Source organism: Neopsephotus bourkii, unplaced genomic scaffold (assembly GCF_033783945.1).
Source record: "Neopsephotus bourkii isolate Nb327-2 ecotype Australia unplaced genomic scaffold, CSIRO-AGI_Nbou_v1 NB_1589, whole genome shotgun sequence".
NCBI classification, from domain to species: Eukaryota; Metazoa; Chordata; class Aves; order Psittaciformes; family Psittacidae; genus Neopsephotus; species Neopsephotus bourkii.
In genome coordinates, this window is record NW_026902065.1 from 3,326,733 (window position 1) to 3,348,543 (window position 21,811).

Here is a 21,811-nt window from a genome sequence, read left to right on the forward strand (position 1 = left end):
GCTATCCCCATATCCAGCCAATTAGTCATTCTGCCATAGCAGACTAGCAGGCTGATCAGCTCCATTTCATTTCTAGTAATTTTAATTTCTACAGATTTCAACTCTAATTATTTCCTTTGTGACTAGGGATCAACTGAGATGCTACTTACTGTTCTTTCCCACCTATCTGTAACACTTCATTATGTTTCGTACAATCACCCTTTCCAGACTTCTTACAACAGCAATGTAAGACAGGTTCCTATCTATGTAATGACTCATTTCTTGGGTTCACAAAGAGATGATGTTTTCTTTGGCAGCATAAGGATTTTCATACCTTGAGAGACAGTTACCTGGCATAAAATGTAAATTAAGACATACCCATAGTATTGCAGAAAGAAAAAAATCTGGCTCCAGCTTAAACTCTGCCTGGCTGATGTAATGACATTAGGCATACTGATGCAGAATTCTGTTAACGCAATACCTGCCAGCCTAAAATAAACAACTCAATCAAGCTCTAAATCTGGCCGACAGCTGAACTTGATATGAATACACCAGGCTCTAAAAGAGGAAAACTTTTATGCTCATGCCCTCTGGTTATGAAGGTAAAACAAGCTCTCACATCAGTGGTGCCCACATGACAGTTCTTTAAAGGCACTCTCCTCCCAGTATAAAGTTAAGGTGTAAATGAGGACCCATGTTACTCCCATTTGGACTAGCGTAACTTGATTGAAACCTACAATGGCACTGGTATGAAACAAACACTGAACTGACGAATTCAATTTCTCAGGTATAAATACCTTCTGACTTATCGGTACATTTCATCTTCCTTTGTGTCCACATTCAATTATAAGAGGAACTATATACTATATTGAAAACATGGATGAGAACTGAAAAAAAAAGTGGCAATTACACTGAAAATTAAAAGCATCACAAATCCCCATTGCACTGTATTTAGGGACTGTACGTAGGTTTAGTAGACTCCCTATGAATTAAAGCATTTAGTGGCATGGCAATGACTGTTGACTTCTAGGGAAGGTGGCAGAGTTAAAAACAAGTTAAACAATCTCAGGTAATTTTATTACTCAGAGAAAAATAAAGCCTCTTAATAGGAAAAAAAGAGACTACTGCTTAATCCAGTAAGGTATTAATTTCTTCCTACACAATTAGCAGAACATATCTGCAGCAATATCTTTGCAAGGGGAAAATTAAAGTGATCATCAAAGCTAATCCTTAAAAGCCTATTGAGTTTTCCATAAACAAGCAGACTTGCACACTGCACTTAGAAGTCTTAGAGCAATGACAGCATTTTGTGGTAATTAGGTCCTTACCTTAGTGGTTGCGCCAGCATAAAGCCTTCGAACTAACAATCTCCCTGCCTGGATTGCCACTGGCGTGAGCTCCAGCTTATCCTGCAGTATATCTCCAATTGCATAGATATATGGCACGTTTGTTTGCTCCTTATCGTTGACAGGAATTTTTCCTGTTCTGTAATTTGAATTAACAAGAAAAAAGGTCTAAGTGTTCTGCTGTGAAGACTGGAGGTATAAATAACCTCCAGTTAGGAGTTAGGCCCTATAGCTTTAAGAGAAAGCCATGTATCTGAAGCATGAAGGAGAGAAGTCAACATTCTCAGTCTTACAAATTTGGGCAAGAATGTAAAGCAGTGCAAATCTGACCAAAACTGCAGGAATCTACACACTGGATAAGGAAGTAGCCTGTGAAGTTGCAATTAATCTCCTGAATCAATTTTCTGGTGAGGTATAAATCCTTTCCTCAAACACTGTCTACTATCAGTTGAGCTGTGTACTGGCAACCTTGAGGAATGACAAGAAGAGACATTCTCCTGCTCGAGCTGTAGGACAAAAGAATTTCTCTGCCACTGAAATTCCAGTCCAGTAGCTGAAGCAGTTTCTATCAACTTACCCTTCAGGCTTCTATACAAAGACAGATCAAGCTGTTAGACACCCTACTTAAGGGCCAGCCACCAAGCTTTTTAGCTGTAAGTGTGCTGACCTAATGGAAGTTTTTAATTATTAATATTTCCTACTTCATTAATAAATGAGATAGTGCAGTAATCTCTGCAGGAAACACATGTAGCAGGGAAACCTAATCAGACAGGCACAGAAGCAGTCACACAGTTACCTAATGGACCAGCAGCAATTCCTGTATTAAAATTCAACTTCCTCAATTTTGCTCTTGTTAACAAACATATGGTTTATGCTAATAATGTTATAGTTCACTCTATTAAGCTAGTAATAGGTGTCCTGATGTCAGAAAGATGTGTACTGTAATACAAGACAACATGGGTCTGCCAATTCTAAGTGGACCAAAATATTCACTTCAGGACATTTCAACAGTTCCCTTCAACAACATCAGTCCTTGTGTTCACACATAAGCTGCCCTCTACACTTCTTCCACAGACTGCCATATCTAGTTCATGGTTCTGTGTTATCTTTTCTTCAAAGGGAAGATCATCTAGGCCTCACTTGCCTAGAAAATGTTTTCGTTACTAATACTGAAAATATTACAGATAGCTCCACTCCCTGGTGCAAGAGAGTCACTACACTGAACATAAAATGTTCCTCTAAGAGACAGATAGCTCCCAAAGCTTGCTCTAAGACAAGAAATAAACTCCTCCAAAACCTAAAACACATCACAAACTCCAACTCTGAGTTTGAGTAATGCTACTTTGACCTTGTATTTCAAAATAAACATATAATAGTATTTTCCTTAAACTATAAACAAACCCACCACACCAAAAGCCTGTATGAACAAACAGCTCTCTGCCACAAGAAATAGCAAAGACAAAAACAAGGAGGTGGGATTAAGACAGCACAAGGAACAACTGACAGATTCTAGAAGGCCCTGTCACTAAAAGAAGCTGAAACTGCCCTGTGAGCCTGGACAGAATGGGACACTTCTGACTCCCAGCATTTAGGAATTAATATTTCAGTATCAAAAAAGCAAACGTGGCAGTACTATGGCAGAAAATGCAGCCACCTGCTACACAGTCTCCTAGCCAAGTCTATGCAAACAGGAAACAAATTTTTCCTCAAAGCATCTGAATGTATATGCACCAGTACCATTGCACCAGTATCACTGCAACAGTGACACAAGCTCAGCAATGAGTGGTATAGAATCATAGAATAGTTCGGGTTGGAAAGGACCTTAAGATCATCAAGTTCCAGCCCCCCTGCCATGGGCAGGGACACCTCACACTAAATCAAGGACTCGTCCAACCTGGTCTTGAACACTGCCAGGGATGGAGCATTCACACATCCGTTCTTACTTTTCATTGATAATCACTCCAACTTTGTCCAAACCAATTTTCCTTGTGCATGCATCTCTTCCAATTGCTAGCAGCACCTGCAAAACAGCAATGCCTGTTACTGAGTTTTTAAAACCTTGAAAGTGCATTATTTTCATTATATACTAAGGATTAGCATCTAAGGCTTGGTCATATTAAAGATGAGTATGCTTATGACCCACTGTACATTCACAAACTTCAAGACAAGCCACACTACCACCATGACTTAACAATACCCGGTTTTAATGAAAAGATTAATACAGCCAAAAAAGCTTTTCCTCAGCCTACCCTAAGAGTATTCTAAACAAATTGGTTAAGGTCAGATTCGTTATTTCCTCGAACTTTTATACCATTGTGGTATTCCAGAACTGGTAACCCCAAAATGCTCTATAAGGAAGGGTCTCTCAGCCAAGTCACTGCCAAAGAGTATTATCTGTTGAATATTATTTGAACATTTGCTCAGAATGATGACAGACCAGGTCAGATTCCTATCCATCCTGTCACCTTGGCTACCTTAACAAGCAAAACAAGTTCTAGCCTACACTATCACAAGGAAAAGTGTTATGTACTTTGCAGTCTTGGACAACTACACAGGTAACTAAGAACTGCACTGAAGGATTTAGAGATCTGTGTCAAGTCTTTCACGTAACAAAGTACGCCAGATCTTCAGAGCTGAAGGTCTGAAATGCATCCAGCACAACTCATGGCTTCTATGAGGAATGACAACATTTCAGTAAATAACAAACCAGATGTTTCCTTAATGAAAAGGATTTGCTAGCTAAAAAGCTTTCACTACTATGGACCAGGAAAAATAGTATTGCAACACTATGCAAGAGCACTGCTGTTATTGTAAACTTTCTCATAATACTGGCCTGTAGATGCACTGAAGCATGTCCTTATTTTGGGATGACTGGTGCTCTATACAGGTAAATGAGATCACTGGCACACAGTATTTGCAATCTAAAATCCCAGGCTCACAAGCGCTTGTCTTTATGTTTTATGCATATTTCCAAATAATTTATTTACATCTTACTTTCTTCTTCTTCATCATCAAGGCCTATGAGAATGAGTGGGGTGAGGGGTGATGGAAACAGTAGATCAAACTTACAATGACATCCCCGCCTGCTGCAATTTTACTGTTTTAAAGTGTGCCAGGAAGCTGCCTGACTGACTTGCCACAGGGCTTTAGTTGTTTTAATGAAGATGCTGTGTCAACAACAGGTCTTAAGAAGACATGACAGCTGTTTAACTCTTGCACAGACTGTTGTTTTGTGCTAACTGTAGAACATGCTTTAGTTACTATGAATGCCATTATAAATCATTACTTATGTTTTATGACAAATATCCCACTGGGGAAAAATCCTGCAACTGATTCCACATGACCAAGCTCATCAACGTGCCTAAGCTAAGAAACAGATCGCAAAAGCATTCAAGTGATCCAGTGCTCATGGATTCTGGGACTTTTGTCATATTAATTACCCATCAATTGTGTCCAATTAGCATACTGTAATGACTAAAATAAATAAAATTTAAACTATGGATAAAAACACCCCACAAAAATCTCAGCGTTAAATGGAAGGCCATTGTACATTCTGACATTTATAGACAGCACTCACAGTATTGTATTCTCCTTGAATTATTTCATTCCCCTTTGTGGACTTGGATGTAACTTTCAATATTCCCGGAGTTCCTTCCTTAATCTGCTCAACCTACAACGTTGCAGGCGGGAGGGGAGGGCGAGACAGACAACAGGGGAAAAAAAGGAAAAACAGATTTAGTTTCAAACAAATATATGCAAATGTATCTTTCTGAAGCTACATAGGTGAGTTATATTTTGTCCTCATTACTACTGTCCTCAGCTACAGTCCTTCCCTTACCATCCCCAGGAAACAGAAAGGTGCCCACAAGCTTCCTACAGCTGCTGTACATGCAAGAGACATGCAAATGTGCAACACAATTCCAGGATATTTTAGTGTTCATTCTACAGATGAAAAAGTACTTCAACAGCTTCCCTAGTTCCTACTTCATATTCAGTATTTAGAGACAGAAAAAGCAAAGTTTCTGACAAAGTTCTAGTTTTCCCTGTCCTTTCTACACTTTTAATTTAAAAAAGCCTTCTGTACCATCCTACTGACTTTAAAGGATCACTGTTTTAAATGGCTCTTGTTCAAAGGCAGCATTATTTATAATAATTCATTTTCTGTCTTCAAACATCCCAAGGAAGGGTTTTAATAAGCGTAACATGCAAAATTTCAAAACAGTGTTTGAAAGAGACAATAAGACCTACTAAAAACATATCCAGCAATTTAAGTTTATGGATATTCTCAACTAGAAACAAGGCCACATATTTTATTCCCATTGAAATCAAAGTCATGTAGTGAAGGGACAGCGTAAGACACACAAAAGTGCATTTTGTGACTAGGGTGAGGGACTGCTTTTCACAGGGTGCACCTGGAGAAGCCTACCTGCCAGTTAGTTGAAATGATCTGCATGTAAAAAAGCTTCCTACTTTCTCACCCCCATTTGAGCCTACAAAAGCTATGCCTGGAAGAAAAGCTAGATAATCATCCTTGCTTTTCATGCAACATGGGATTTCTGCAATATAAACAATGCATCAAACCAAAGTCCCTTGAAACATCCACTTTCACACTCACAGAGATAGTCAGACCCAAGGCATGGCAACTGGCAAGACCATTTTTTAAGCTCCTCTTGATAGTGGTAAGGGCAAAAATGAACAGTCTGCACTCAGTTTAATGATTTAATCCCCAAAACATTAAACTCCATAGCAATCGGCTTAACACCAAATTGAAAATGGCTTAATACATTATTTCCCATTTCATAATAATTGAGCCCTAATTATTGTGAAAAGATATTAAGAAAAATAAGCACCCTCTGAAGTCTTTGATAAGGCAATTTTACATTAGAAAAGCTCCAGAACTTATGTAATCTGCTTTTCAAACTGAATTTGCCTATACATAACTAACTGCACGAGTACTCCTACCGAATTCAACACAAAATGGAGCAAGTATTTAATCACTCTGCCAAATAAAGGATACAGATGGATACTTCTAAACCCCATTTACTTCTCTGGATAGCTCACTGGTCCTGGGCACATGAGTAGCATTTGCTGGCTGGGAATTTGAGAACCAGCATGAAAGATATGACGATTTGTGATGCACTGGCCCTGATCTTACAGGAAATAATATATTCGCTTAACTATGAGCCTGCAAAAATTCTCACAGATTTCAGGGCAACTTCTGAATTTAAGTATATTCAACATTTGCAGGACCACAATAAGCAGGAGTAACAACATTATGAATGCAACATATACTAATTTACCTAATAAAATCAATGAATTCTGGAATCTCACAAAGATACAAAGTCATGTAACACTTGGAGCCTACCTTGATTGGCACAAACTCCCTAATAAAATTGATTCCATGTTCTTCCATATATTCACCGATTTTGTTTGCCATATCCTGGTCAAATCCTCTTAAGAGAATGGATCTCACCATTACAGTGACATCTAATCCAACACCGGCAAGGAATCCTGCACATTCCAAGGCAACATAGGAAGCTCCAACCACCAGGGTTTTCCCTGGACAGTAAGGCAGAGAGAAAAGATCATCACTGGCAAAAAAAGAAAGAAGGGGGGGAAAAAAAAAGAGAAGAAAATTAGAGACAACCAGAAGGATGTATTGTGCTTCCTATTTATCTAATTCCTTTTCTGTAAGAATAGGACTTTATTCCTTTTCCCGCTTACTAAAGAAACCCAACAATTTAATTTTGGGGAAATTCAGCTGGAATACAGTATCAGTATATGACAAATTAGAAAGTTCTAATTAGGAGCACATACACACCAAAAAAAAAAAAAAATTCCATCACCACAAAAATTGTCCTTTTTCTTTTTTTCCCCCAGAAACTTAGGACAAATTGTTAAAAAAGGTAGGTTGGTTTCCTTGGGGTTTTTAAATGTGAGTCTTGCTTCAAATATATTTTCCTGCAAATTTTAGCTCCTAAGAACTAAAAGGGAGAGGAAGGGTCTCACCTTTATGGTAAAAATACCATCTTCACTTCTTTGAAGACTTATCCTTTTGCTAAAGCATTATAAACAGTGCCAGATATACACAGACAATAAAGCAAACAAATGAAAGCCACAGTAACAGGCAGAGATAGAACTAGGAAATTGTGGAAAACATGTTTATGTGCTTGCTTTCCATTTCTTTCAACTGCTTCACCAAGCTACATCAGTTCTACCTTGCTTTGGACCTAGACTATAAAGCCAGGGCTTCTCAAGGAAGCAGGGACTCATGGAGGCATCACGCTTGCTCAGCAGGTATTTAAGCAGAGGTTGGCAATACAGTTCTCCAAAAATTTCAGTCTAAACCAAGTGTCTCTTCTCAGCCCACAACAGCAAGGGCTAAACAAAGATGCTCTCTGCGATGTTGTAGTGGAATAGAATGTGACTGCGTAATTAAAGGCTACATAATAGCTCCTATCCCGCAGGGAACCCAGGGACGATCACACAGACTGCCACAATCTGATAGTCTTTAACTCCTGCATTTCTGAGTCTTTGGCTTTAATGCTTTTCAAGCACCACTTTGCAGGCAACATGTATCATCTGTTACCTTTAATTTCAGCACTACTTATTAGAAGGGAAACATACAACATGGCGTTTTAATTTCACAGGGATTATGCCAGTTATTTATTTCATTACTATAGGTTTACAAGCCCATAATTCCAATTTCTGATTCTGCATTAAGCAGCTTTAAAGTTAATCTGATGCGAAAACACATTCCGTCTGCGCATAGCTTTTCTTGTCAAAATCATGATAGAATTTTTTGCCTTAACAATTAAGCAGAGATTTGAAACCAGTTTTCCCAAAAGCTGAATTAACTTCCCTAAGCAGCTGGAAAAAAGACCGGGTTGAGTTTCACGACTGCCCCAATGCATAAAGACAGATACATTTCTACTGGCTTCACAACATCCACTGCTTTGCAACTCCCGCTTTCCTTAGTGTTTGAGCAGGGAGATTTCTTCCAAGCAGACTGTGCTCTTCATTATCAAAAAAAACCCTTTCAGTATGTGAACTGAAAGGCCATAAGGAACAGAGAGGAAGTAGGTGTATGGGTAACTGGGACAGAGCTGATGAATTAGCTTTATAATGGACAGGCACATCATTCATGCTGTTCTCAGTTACTGCTATTATCGGTCAGAGACAGAACCCTCCTGGCCAGCCATCCACAGTCCTGTGGTGTCTATAGCTGTTCTCCTGCGCTTACTTTCCCCTAAGAAAAAGTTACATAGGAAAGAAGAGCAGCAACCAAGCAGCCCTGCTCATGCTTCACTGCTTTCTCTTACAGGTGAAGCATTTACACATGGTGAATGACTTCATACTCCTCCCTGGTATTACCTGCTAATGCAGTATTCCTTGTCTCCAGGTATGCCCAGGTATCTTGGTCGTTCACCAGTGGCAATAAGAAATCTCTCAGCTGTGTACAGCTTCTGAACTCCTCTTCTATTTGTTGCCTGCAGACAAAGTATTAGTCCAAAGTAAGTATTTCACAGTCCTACCAAAGGAAAAATTATTTTCTTTTAAAAACATTTCTGCTCATGAAGTACTAAGGAAGACCCCGCAAACACGGTTAGGGAGTACCTTAACTGTGTGTGGCCCGACAAATTCTCCATATGCATTCTCATATGTGACTTTTTTCTCTCTCAGAGCAACCCGATAGCCCCAGTTCAGTGAACCAATGTAATTCTGCACAGATTCTGTCATAGTCATCCAGTTGTGTTTGACTGTTAGAAACAAAAGAGAAATGTTCATCTTTCAGTCTTCTTTTCAGTTCTTTTTCTCATATGGATTTTTTTCATGACCCAGTCACCTTTGTCTTACTTTTTTTTTTTCCAGGGTAACTACTGAAATTCAAATAATTACACCAATGCAGACAACATGAGAGGTCACAGTGGAACAGATGACATAAGCCATGGAAAATTAGATTTACTGCATTATCTATAGTTTTCTATTGACACATGCATATTAGAGCCAATATAAAGTAAAATTTATCTTCTTATATAGTAGTGACAGCAACTGAGGGCAGGGAAAAGAAATCCTTGCCTGTAATTATCAGGAAGTTTTAACAGTGGACATTCTGGGGTATTCCCTTAGATCTTGTGTTACATTTAGAAACAGAGTAATACCTGTGCTTTTATTCACACAGCAATCTTACCAAATACTAATGTGATCAGAAGCTATTAATAAATAGATCAAAAGCTGCAAGGCAATAAGCATCATGGCTTTAGACTTGAAAAGCACTTTGTTTCTGTGTAATCTCTCTGAAGTTGCCTCACATTGTTAAAGCCAGCAGATGCTGAATTGCAACAAGGATTTGACTGATTGTGGAAAGAGCCTCTGTATTTTCAGCACAAATGACAAAACTGAAGTGTTCTCCTCCTTTACCTTCTTCTGGGAACTGCCATCCAAATTTACGTGAATCTTGCAAAGCTTGTCCCAGTAAAGCTGCCTGGTGCATCAATTTTTTAGGTATACAGCCCACATTTACACATGTTCCTCCAAGACCTGAGAGAAAGGAGCAGAATGTGTTTTTCACATCAACGTTGCTTATCTCAGAGGAGAATCAGAGTCTCTGAGTAAAGCTCCTTTTTAGCAGGTTTACAATGAAGATAATTTTACCCCATGAGTTTCCCAGAGGTGTAGGCGTGACAAAGTCCAGCACCATCACTTTCTTTTCATATTTGGCAGCCTCCTGCAAAACAAATTAAGACACGTATCTAAATATTAGAGGTTAAATTTGGAGTAGATGATAACTTCATGCATTGCTAAAAAGCTTTGTGATTTTCAATTAAGTAATAATGAATGATTTGCAAGGGAACAGCCAGACAGTCATTAATCTTCTGAATCAATCTGTACACTCAGTAGGAAAAAGAGATGAAAGAAAGAAAAACAGGCATCCGGTCTGCAACACAGCATGGCACCAGTGGATACGCATAATACTCGGGAGTCCAACCTCCTCTTCTCCATCCTGTCAGTTCCTTCACACTACTTCCCAACATGCCATTTACTTTTTACATATTTAATCAATTCTTCATTAACCCAGTTTTCACTTCAGATGGTTTCTCAAACGTTGGTTTGAAACCACATCACACAATGACATGATCAGTCATGTCATGAATCATTACAACTGTGCTCATCCAAACTTCTTTTCTTGTAGAAGGGAACACTTCATTTTAAGTACAATCTGTAGTTATCAGGATCAGCTCTTGCTCTTCAAGCTAGACAACCTGTGGCAAGTTTACTTTACTGTGCAGATTTCATCCAGACTAGAAAAGTGATGTTTACTTCACGTTATTTCTCCTGAGAAGTTTCATTAGCAAACCTACAAACAATGTGTGTAAATGGTACTGAGAACTGTAATTTTTATACTGATTCCATTGTTCTTTGTGCTTTTAAAGAAAAAAGGCAAAAATTAACAGTGATAACTGGTAACAGGGAAAAACACTCAAGTACTACATAGCGGAGAAACAACAACAACAATGGATTCCCCCGTGAGATGCAGCAAAATAACTTTAATACTTAGAGTAACCACAACTTTGCTGCATCACATGATGAGTTCTTAGACATGCAAGCAATGACAAGTAGAGGCACAGCATACTACCCTGAGGCCTTGCGTTTGGTTTGGGAGGAGCTAGGCAGCATTCAGCATTACTTTACCAGTAATACTTGTTAATCCAAACACTTCACAATCAGAATTTAACTTCGAAATGTATCTTACTTCACACAAAATACAAATCATACTTCAAATAATGCAGGTTGTAGACACCTTTTGAAAATATTGATGCACTGGATCTGCTTCTGATAAAGGTCAAAGTTGGTCAAGAGGATAACTTCTATCCATCAGCAGCACCTCTGAGAAAGCTCCTCAGAAAGGTGCTTAGGGACTGAGACATGCTATTAATGCTCCTGTATAATGACAACTCTTACACACAGCTCAGAAGAGCTTTACTAGTGTTAGCTAAGAAGAATGCATGGATTCCCAAGCCTACACTCAGCTATATGCTCACATAATACAGCACAGCATTGCGTTGCCACCTCAGCAGAGATCACAAGCAGATATAACCACTTCTGCAGAATGATATGCCCACAGTAACAAAACCTGCCCTGCAGGCTTTCAAACTTACTGGGTTAAGTGCAGTACTGCATGAGCACAACAAGACTGCTTAAGGCTGAAGATGTCCTGTGTGAACTGACAGTAAAAGCCGAGCACTTCAGCCTGCGTCTGCAGTGGGTTGCACAAAGTCAGCTTATCAACATTTGCACTCACCGTGGAGACACACCTCCAAAATAACAGCCTTGAGCACAATACAGAGAGGAAAAGGAAGACATGCACACAAAGCTGCACATGTCATACTTAAAAGCAAACATTTAATCAACCTAGATAAACTGCTGCACACCTCACTGTAGATATTTGGAACTTTGTATAAGAGTTGTGCAGCTGCTGGGGTTTTTGCCCCCATTTTGTTTTGCTTTTCAAAGCACTGTTAATTCACAGAAAAGATTTGAGCAAGTCAGAAGTTTATAGGTGCAAACGAGTTTCACTTCAGCTTCATGAAACAGATTTGAAATACAAATATTACTCTTATAGTGACTTTATTGCTCTACCATCTCCTGCTCTACTCTACAATCACTTGAGAATATTAATAAGCAATAAACTTTAAACTCAGAATTGAAGCAATAAGGTAATTTATCTTCCTAGCTACATACCTTTTCTGTCCCACAGCTGAAAAATGATGCAGTAAACATCACTGCTGTAGCTGCATAACCTAACATATGTATACAACAAAACAGAGCAGTCTCCTTATGGAAACATCAACAGATGGCTTTTGATTACTGCAGACTGGTTCTGGACTACTGCAAGCTCCCTTCTACTAATTACTCTGTTCTGTGCTAAAACATCCCCATCCTCTGAAAACCAGTGTTTGCCTCTCTTTGCAGGATACCACAATTTTTATAGGTCATAGAACCACAGAATAGTTTGGGGTTGGAAAGGACCTTAAAGATCACCTAGTTAAAATACACCCCGCCATGGGCAAGGCAATCACCATCCACTAGAGCAGGTTGCTTCCAAGCCCCACCCAACCTGGCCTTGAACACTGGCAGGGATGGGACAGCCACAGCTTCTCTGGGCAACCTGTTCCAAAGTCTCACTGGCCTCATAGTGAAGATCTTCTCTTCTGTCCTACTTCATGACAACAGTGTGCCTATTGATGTGAAAGTAATAAATTACTGGAATAGATCATGGACATACAGCATATTACAATCCACCACTCGGCACCACACTTTTCCATTATGACAGTTCTTCTAAGGGACTGAGGTTTGGTCTGAATCCAATTCTATGCTGAAATAGTCTCCTCATTTTCTTTCACTCCTCAGTTTACTTCCTTCACTTCTTAAGAACAAAAGAAATGCCTCCTATCTATCTGGAGGAATAATCCAGCCCCAGGTCTTGAGCAACAAAATAGCATTATTTCTAAAAACACTGAATTCACTTCTGAATAGTTCATTCTGCCATAGCCAGAAGAGGCGCAATATGCCTAACTACTGATGTAAAGGAGATTTATTGTCTTACATTAAATTTCAGAAAGTTTCAAATATCTAGGATAATGACAACCCTAAGAACGGGCCTTCTATGATGGGGCTACAGAACTGATGGAAAGCGGTAGAGCAGTTGATATCATCTACCTGGACTTGTGAAAAGCGTTCGACACTGTCCCACACAACATCCTTGTCTCTAAACTGGAGAGACATCAATTTGATGGATGGACCACTCGGTGGATAAAGAACTGGCTAGATGGCTGTACACAAAGAGTTGTGGTCAATGGCGTCTGGAGACCAGTAACGAGTGGCGTCCCTCAGGGATTGGTGTTGGGACTGGTCTTCCTCAACATCTTTTGTCGCTGACATGGACGATTGAGTGGGATTGAGTGAGCCCTCAGCAAGTTTGCTGATGACACCAAGCTGTGTGGTTTGGTTGATACGCTGGAGGGAAGGAATGCCATCCAGAGGGACCTTGACACGCTTGTGAGGTGGGCTGATGCCAACCTCATGAAGTTTAACCATGCCAAGTGCAAGGTCCTACACCTGGGTTGGAGCAATCCCAGACACAGCTACAGGCTGGGCAGAGAAGAGATTCAGAGCAGCCCTGCGAAGAAGGACTTGGGGGTGCTGGTCGATGAGAAAATGAACATGAGCCAGCTTCAATGTGCGCTTGCAGCCCAGAAAGCCAACCGTATCCCGGGCTGCATCAAAAGGAGCGTGACCAGCAGGTCGAAGGAGGGGATCCTGCCCCTTTACTCTGCTCTCGTGAGACCTCAGTTGGAGTATTGTGTGCAGTTCTGGTGTCCTCAGCATAAAAAGGACATGGAACTGTTGGAACAAGTCCAGAGGAGGGCCACGAATATGATCAGGGGACTGGAGCACCTCCCATATGAAGATAGGCTGAGAAAGTTGGGGCTGCTCAGCCTGGAGAAGGTAAGGCTGCGTGGAGACCTCATAGCAGCCTTCCAGTATCTGAAGGGGGCCTATAGGGATGCTGGGGATGGACTCTTCGTTAGGGACTGTAGTGATAGGACAAGGGGTAATGGGTTAAAACTTAAACAGGGGAAGTTTAGATTGGATATAAGGAGGAAATTCTTTCCTGTTAGGGTGGTAATGCACTGGAATGGTTTGCCCAGGGAGGCTGTGAATGCTCCATCCCTGGCAGTGTTCAAGGCCAGGTTGGACGAAGCCTTGGGTGGCATGGTTTAGTGTGAGGTGTCCCTGCCCATGGCAGGGGGGCTGGAACTTGATGATCTTAAGGTCCTTTCCAACCCTAACTATTCTATAATTCTATGATTCTAGATTCTCTTCATTAATTCTAAATATGCTTCTAAGAGCAATACCCTAACTGAGAATCATAAATTATTTGGCTACAGACAGGAAGTACCAGACCCTAGAAATGAAGGGTGAAAACCTAACCCTGCTGAAGTACAGGCAAAATCTCCATTTATGCTACTATATAAGCTCATAAATCACAAAATTTCCCTGATTGTCAAGAAGTAAAACAACATGCACAACTATTTCTGAACAGCTACTTTCAGATAAAACTAGAAACCTCCCAATATTAATTTTGAATAGGTTTTAAAACTTTTTCAATTATGAGTTGAATTCTAATTCAACTAATAATAAACACTGTTGAGACACCTACCTGCTGTTTCCCAAAAGCATCATTTCCCATTAGTGGGGACAAAGTTTCTATCTATTCTATTAAGAGGTATACCATTTTTATGCTTTCCTGCTCCAAAACATAAGAAAAATACTATTGTAAAAATGGGGCTAACCTCAAAAGAAATCCCACTGATCACATAGAAACATTATGTCTCTACAGTGTTAAAGATACCCAGATCCAAGATGTTGAGGATGTCACCCACCTACTTATAAGGCAAGTATAAATCTGTATTTTCTTTCTCATACCTTGGCAGCTGCCAGACCACCAGAGCCCCCACCAATGACAATGAGATCATAGTCGTAGGAATGCGGCACCGCTGTATGCCCGTTCATTTCTTCCTGTTTTCGAAGACTGCCTTCCTTATGTGCCTGAACATGGAAAATAAAGAGGATTAGGGAACAATGAAACACTACCCACAGAGATCAAAACCTAGTATTTTCATCAGCAAATATTGTGCTAAGGGAACGTAAGTGCATCTGAATTTTCTGAGCTCTGCTTTTAATTAGTTTGTAAAAATGTCATCTTCTTAATTTGTCCTTGAATGGCTCAGAACTTACTAGATACTAAACTATGCATTTTCTCGACTGTTGGAGTCCTAGGTTTCCTTGTAGAGCTTAGTTTTCCATATCAACGCAACTCTAGTGCCTCCTCATACTCCATACTCCAGGTTGAGAAACACCTCTTCTGACACAGGCGTTCTACCAATTTGTTTTATTCTTTTCATCTGCCCTGGACTTATCTAATTAGTGTTTTTCCCTTCTTCATGCATGTATTAGGAGGAAAATACAGCAACTGTATACAACACTGTGATAATCTGTAATTACCAGTCTTACCAACTGAATAGAACTGGATGAAGAAGGAAATTTCTGAAAACTACATTTTTGTAACATGCCTGTGTTTATTAGTGCATTGGTTTAGCACTGTAACTAACTTTGGCACTAAATGGGTCAAGTGTGATCACTACAATTTCACATGAGATTTAATTTTTTTAATCATATGACTACCACAGAAAAACAACCCACAAGCGCTAAAATACATTTTGACACCTATCTGCCATGAAGAACACTGCACTGTCTTCATACTCTTTCCAAAATGAGCCTTTGTACTTAATCTGTGAAGCTCTGGTTTATCTGGTTTTTGGACCTTCAAGCCTTTGGAATGCATGACAAAATTCTCAGCATCTCCCCAACTGCAGGACAAGACTAGAGTGAGTAAAAATCAGACTCCTCAGCTGGTGTAAATCTGTGAGTATCAACTAAAGTAATAACAAAACTTTCAGGACCAAAAAAGTAAATTAAGAAAACCATACTTAGTCACTCCACAAATCTGCTCATTTTTATTCAAGTGTTTCTATCTGCCTAACTAGGTAGGACTTGGTTCAGTACTACTGAATAGTCATGGCAAAAAAAAAGGAATGAAAAAAAAAACCAACAAAACAAAAACCCACCAAAAAACCCCAAACCCCAGTGAAGTTTCCTTTCTATTTTAATCTGATTTTTGTTTCGCATTAAGCAACTTGGTGCTTAACCCATTCTACTCTTGCCTTCCTCTGAGGTTAGATTATTCCTTCCTTCTAAGTATAGTTGCATCTACCCCAGAGACTGCTGCTAGCATACACAAATACCCTCTATCCCTCCAGCAAGTTACACAGCAATGCCAGCGGAAATTCAGGTTATGCATCTACCTGTAGAAAGTCGTATTTTCATAGAGTTCATAACCCTGGGAAGGATGTTAATAGTAGAAACAAAACCTAGAAAACACCTGTGGCTGCTGTGAAAACATCCAAAAATACCTCATCTTCCTTCCTCTTCTCTCACCCCACCACCCAAACACATAACCCTGCCACTGAATCACTGCGTTCAGTTCCCCTTTTTTCTAGTTTTCCAACACAGTCATTGGCCAGGCTTAAACTTCCTACTGCAGGCTAAGAGTCAAAAAGGAGCACATGTTGCATTATGATACACAGTTTCACTTTATTCACATTTAGGGGCACAGAAGTAGCCAAGGTGTGCCATTCTTTCCCAACGCACACCTTGTTTGCTCAGTGGCAACATCATGATGTGAAACTTAAGTGCAGACTAAGTCCCACACAGTCATTAGACCCAGGTACTAAGAACGGGATCTTTATGATGCATACAGAGAAACCACAACACCTACTCATAAAATTTCCTTCAATCACTACTTGTATCATGCTACTTCTTTTTGTCTTTTAAGAAAAATGCTTCCTGTTTTCACACGGATTAAGAAACTTCAGCTTTTATTCCCTACTGTTTGGTTCATTTTTCATTAGTTCTTCATAATCATTCTTCATGAAAACATATTTAAAGTTCAGATCAAAGTACATTACAGCCTTCCCCTTTGAAACCACCTCCCAGAATCCCGCTCCGGAGTGGCCACAAGGACAAGTTCCACGTTCCATTTACTGGGGAAAGTCGTTCATGACCACGATCCCATCCCGATCATGGATCTCCACAATTCTTCTCCCAAGAACTACACTTTTAAAAAGAAAGCCTACAGTCTCATTATTTTTCAATGTCAAAACTAAATCAGACTTTAAAGCATACCTCCACCTACCTTTAAAGTTTTCTCACCCTCTTCTATTTGCTTGTCCTGTACAAAACCAAATGGCTGTGAACTTTCTGCCGTTACATGGCGCTGCCCTCCTTGCAGCTTCTGTGCTCCCTCTGTGAAATAAAGAGTAAAATAACGTAGTGTCTGCAGAGACCTCCCTTATGAAGGCTGCGCTCCTCAAGGGAAACCGTCTGGGGGAGTGGCCTGGCAGCTTCATCGTTTCCTCTTCAGCAGCATGCCTGTCTCGGGGGAGCGTTTCCTAAGGCTACTGATGAGTCATTTGCAACGTTAGGATGACTTGCTATATTTTTCTCTTTAATAAAATCCCATACAAGAGTTGGCTGGGATTTCAGTACTTTCTGCCAATCTAACAACATGCCTGGAACAAAGCAAGGAAATAAGATTTGCTGGGGCTAATCCTGAAACTTCAGTCTTAAAGCAGAATTCCTGTTTTTACCTTTCTTGCCCAGAAAGGAATTTTTTTTCATGCTGATCTGCTGTATTTTTTCAGTATTGTATTTTTTAAACTGAATTTAAAAGTTCTATTTTTCTCCTGCAATTAGCTCCCTGCGAACTTCTTCCCGTTGAATTTACTGATATCACTGTTTTTTCCATGCATTGCCCACCTAATTCCTGTCATACAGTATCGCTCATACTGTGAAATCCTCTAAACAAATGTATTCAAAGTCTTCAAAAGATCTGTTTGCCCACTGGTCATAGCTGATTTTATATATGTATTGGAGGAAAGCTTAAGCATATTAGCAGAAAGGAAAAAAGTACATATTTACACATATAATCATAGAATGGTTTGGGATGGAAAGAAACTTAGAGCTCATCAAGTTCCAACACCTCCCACTAGACCAGGCTGCTCAAAGCCCCATCCAACCTGGCCTTGAACACTGGTGATACTTTATTTGACATGGCATGGAAAAACAAAAAAAGAAGAAAATCTATTATTTTATTGCAATCCATCATCATCTCTGCCTTCCTCCACATAACTGAGTTATCTTAAGCTGAATTTCCAATAAATGGGTCAGTACATGCTTGTACTTAATCACATACATACTTTGCACTGCACAACTAGCATCAGTGAGCAAACTCTGACACGTGCACATATTTAAACAGCCATACTGAATGCGTATACGTTCTTTGGGCAATGAGCCCACAAACCTGAGGAGCATTCACAGACATACGCACATGCAAGCCTAAAGGCAGTCACTGAAAATTGTGCTGCAATTTCACTGTCTAAGATTTCTTCTCTGAAACTTGGTGATAATATTCCTTTATCTTACAAAGGTCTTGGGAAGGGTACTTTGCTGACGTTGGTAAAGGGGTTTGAAGATCAGAATTGTTATGCCATAGTTAATGCTAGTGATGGATAATAACTGGCCTATTCTAGCTTGAGAAAGGGATGTAGGAATTAATCTGTGTACATACACATGCATATAAAGAGAAAAGCAAGGACACAGGTTTTGAATGCTGGTCACAGTCTTCACAACGCAGAATATTTTTCTTCAGTGTACTATCAAAGCTACAGTCCTGCATGTACCTGAAGCAACTGAAACCTTGGATTTTTTTCCTGTAACAAGTCTGAACAACCTCAGGAATGTTCACCTAAAGCTCTATCTTCAATGAGATAAAAATCTAGCCTTTTTCTAGCAGAGGTATTTATATAAATATCTCTAATTACTTTCAGGTAGGTCTGTGCTAGAAGTGCTAAGCTTTAATAATAGCCCCAAAACCCAAAGGCAAACTCTGGCAGAGACTTGAAAGAGTCTGCATGCAGGTGCTGCAAGGGGCCTCTCCCTTGCTGGTTTGGGCAACCTGCCACAGGCAGGATGACAAAGCAGAAAGTGCTCTGTGCGTCACATGCTTGCTCTCCATAAAATTCCAGCCATTAACGGCAATTACAATAACCCGCACTCCCGATGAATCGATTCTTCCCAGAAATCAATCAGCAGATACCTTTTTGTAGTGTAGGAGAACCTGGGCCATGGAGCCACTCTGGATAATCCTCAGACATAGTGGCAAGAGCCCTGCCCATAAGCATCAGTGTTACTTAAGCACATCTGCAGGAATCCACAACCACTGCAGGAAGATCCAGTGAGGCTCTTACCCTGCCCTAGCACCACCTTGGTTTTTGTTCATCCCAGTCTAAAAGGTGGTGGCTGTTGAGTGCTATCTCCCCTATGAACTGCAAAGTGCTCCTTGATGTGTGGTGAACCAATCTAACTAATCACTACTATCAAAAGGGGACAAGCCTACCCATACTGGGTTTTTAATATGTGTTGCTGTCTGGGTACTTGGCAACAGCTCTGGCAGCCAAAAGACCCTTACATGAGCTAAACCAACTCACTAACTTAGGAGAAAACTAACCCAGGAGAAGAAAAGTTGTGGACAGTATCCCACTAGCCAAACAAGCTCAGGGAAGAGTCCTGTGAGCTCCACAGCTGGTGTCAGGCAGAAGGCATACCCATACCAAACAGCAGAGAGGAAGAGGAGGCAGCAACATTTTTCTTGCTGGTAGCAGCAAAACTCCAGATCTGCTTAGCAGCTTGTTAAACCAGTGGAAAACCCCACCTATTTAGCATTTACCTGAATCCATTTCTGAAGCAGACTACAGTAAGCCTCACTGACCCTTCTTGAGCAGGAAAAAAACCCCAAAACCAAACAAACAGTGGAACAACTATGGTATTTTTAATCCATACCCTTCCTTATTGGGAGTGAGATTCCTCACAAATCAAAGTCCTCCCTGGTACCAAGGCCTCTGAACTTTTGACTGTAGGTTGTGTAACTTCTGGCAGAGGAGCAAAAAGGCGCAATCCATTTCAGAAGGCCTTGACCAGGCAGGAACAAGACCAGCCACAAAAGCACAGAATAGCTTCATGAGCAGAACTGCTCCAGGATAAGAACTGCCTTACTCTGCAAAAGCATTCACACAGGGATCCAACAGGCTGCCAAGACACAATGTGGGGAACCATGGAAAGCACCTGCCCGTCAACTATTTGTCATGAAGATCTGTAAATGGCACTTCAAGGCAAATGTCTTCACTGATTTATCTAGATTTTGTGTACCACACAGGACATCATCAACAAGAACAAACTTCACATTTATTATGTAATTAAAAAATAGCTTTGTCTACTCCAGTAGTTCAGAAGATGCCCCCAATTTTGTAATGCTAAGGAACAAGCATGCAATTTGCTTTACATGCTTATCTTCAGGCACCTGAGAAGTACGGGCTATTTCCTATGATGATGAATGTTTACCTTATGCTCAAGTGAACTTTCTAGGTGGAGAAACTTTCAGCTCTTCCTTCTAGATTTGCTCATTTCTTCCTTTTCAACGCAGGTCACTACTTCCTCTGTTGCATAAACTCAAACATTTGGAATTAATGGAAACTGGCCATTATATTATTCAGATTACAACAAGGGAGGAAAAAACAAGCCTTTTAAATACACACTTCCAGCCTAGATCATGTAGAGATCCATGCCAGAGGCTACCTTACGATCAGCTGAAATGACAAACTTTGAAGGAATGGAAACCTGGGGCTTTGCTTACATACACAGCTCTTGCTTTATCTATTAAACTGTCTTCATCTCAACCCCTGAGTTTTCTCACTTTAACCCCTCCATGCCACTGGGGGGGAATAAGTGAGTGGTTGCATGGTGTTGTGCTGCCAGCTGGAGTTAAAATGCAACACTCATTCTCAAATTCAAAAAACCACCAAGGTTCAACACTGACAAGTAAAACAGTAAAGTGCATTTTCCTAAGAAATTGGAAATTTTCTAATGTTATAGCTTACATTTATTCAATGTGTTGCTGCAAAGTGCTTTAGTTTTGATTGCATTCTTGTTAATCTGCCCTTAATCATATATAAGAGTTTCAGACTTCTTCCATTTAAATAAAGCACAGCTTGAATGGGATCAAGATATAATGCAGAATAACTTAAATTTGCCCTTACTTGAAACAGGGCATGCAAACAGAAACTGGTGGGCTCTGCTTTGGCACAGATTTCTGTTAACACAGTCCTGGACTGTAGTCCTTGGTGTTACTCCAAAACATCTATCTCCATGAAAACATAAATCATTTTTTACCACAACTATTTGTGCATAAAAGGCATTTAAAAGCATTATTATAACTGGCAAAACATGTAGATACAAATTTTCTTCTGGAAACTTTTCATCCTAAGTGTTAAGTTCTTCAAGTCAGAGCAGACAAAAAGCCTCATCACTGTCAGCAAACCAAATGCAGTTAACACATTGAAAAGGCAGAAAATAATAGGAAGCTTCACAGTGCTGTTTTCTCCAAGGACAATAAAAATCTACTGAGAACTTTTAATCTAAGCCCTACATAGCAGGGCAGAAATTACAAAACCAAAACAAGCCAAAGAAGAAACACTGACGAATGCCAGATCAAACGAAAGGCAAACTTCCAAGTGACATCTGAGGGCCTGATTCAAAGCTCTCCTATACTCAATGGAAAAGCTCCCACTCAAAAGCCTTAAGTGACAAAATTCACACCTTTCAGGTCAATCTTCTAATAAATATATGACTATGACTCAGCAACATCCTCCAACCTGCTTTTCACTGTGTTTTGGGCTCCAATCTACCAAGCACCTTTGCATCCAAGAATGAGAAGATTTGCTAATGTAGGGCAAGCAGCTCAAAAC

General features: G+C 40.1%; 1 protein-coding gene across 5 annotated transcripts in view; it reads right to left on the bottom strand.

Moving 5' to 3' along the window:
* Positions 1-21,811, bottom strand: part of TXNRD1 (thioredoxin reductase 1) — a 37,447-nt gene that overhangs the window by 9,229 nt on the left and 6,407 nt on the right. Inside the window, exons 1-11 of one of the 5 annotated variants that reach the window (XM_061371865.1) lie at positions 17,146-17,255; positions 16,940-17,061; positions 14,817-14,939; positions 9,981-10,053; positions 9,747-9,866; positions 8,943-9,085; positions 8,700-8,815; positions 6,691-6,916; positions 4,903-4,995; positions 3,269-3,345; positions 1,308-1,464 (exon numbers count right to left, since the gene is read on the bottom strand). In XM_061371865.1, the coding sequence (XP_061227849.1) occupies positions 1,308-1,464; positions 3,269-3,345; positions 4,903-4,995; positions 6,691-6,916; positions 8,700-8,815; positions 8,943-9,085; positions 9,747-9,866; positions 9,981-10,053; positions 14,817-14,939; positions 16,940-16,990 (1,179 nt within the window). In that variant the 5' untranslated portion in view covers positions 16,991-17,061; positions 17,146-17,255. Of the gene's footprint in view, positions 1-1,307; positions 1,465-3,268; positions 3,346-4,902; positions 4,996-6,690; positions 6,917-8,699; positions 8,816-8,942; positions 9,086-9,746; positions 9,867-9,980; positions 10,054-14,816; positions 14,940-16,728; positions 16,864-16,939; positions 17,062-17,135; positions 17,256-21,811 lie in introns of those variants that run through there. The other 4 variants (XM_061371864.1, XM_061371866.1, XM_061371868.1 and 1 more) reach the window with 4 other exon arrangements.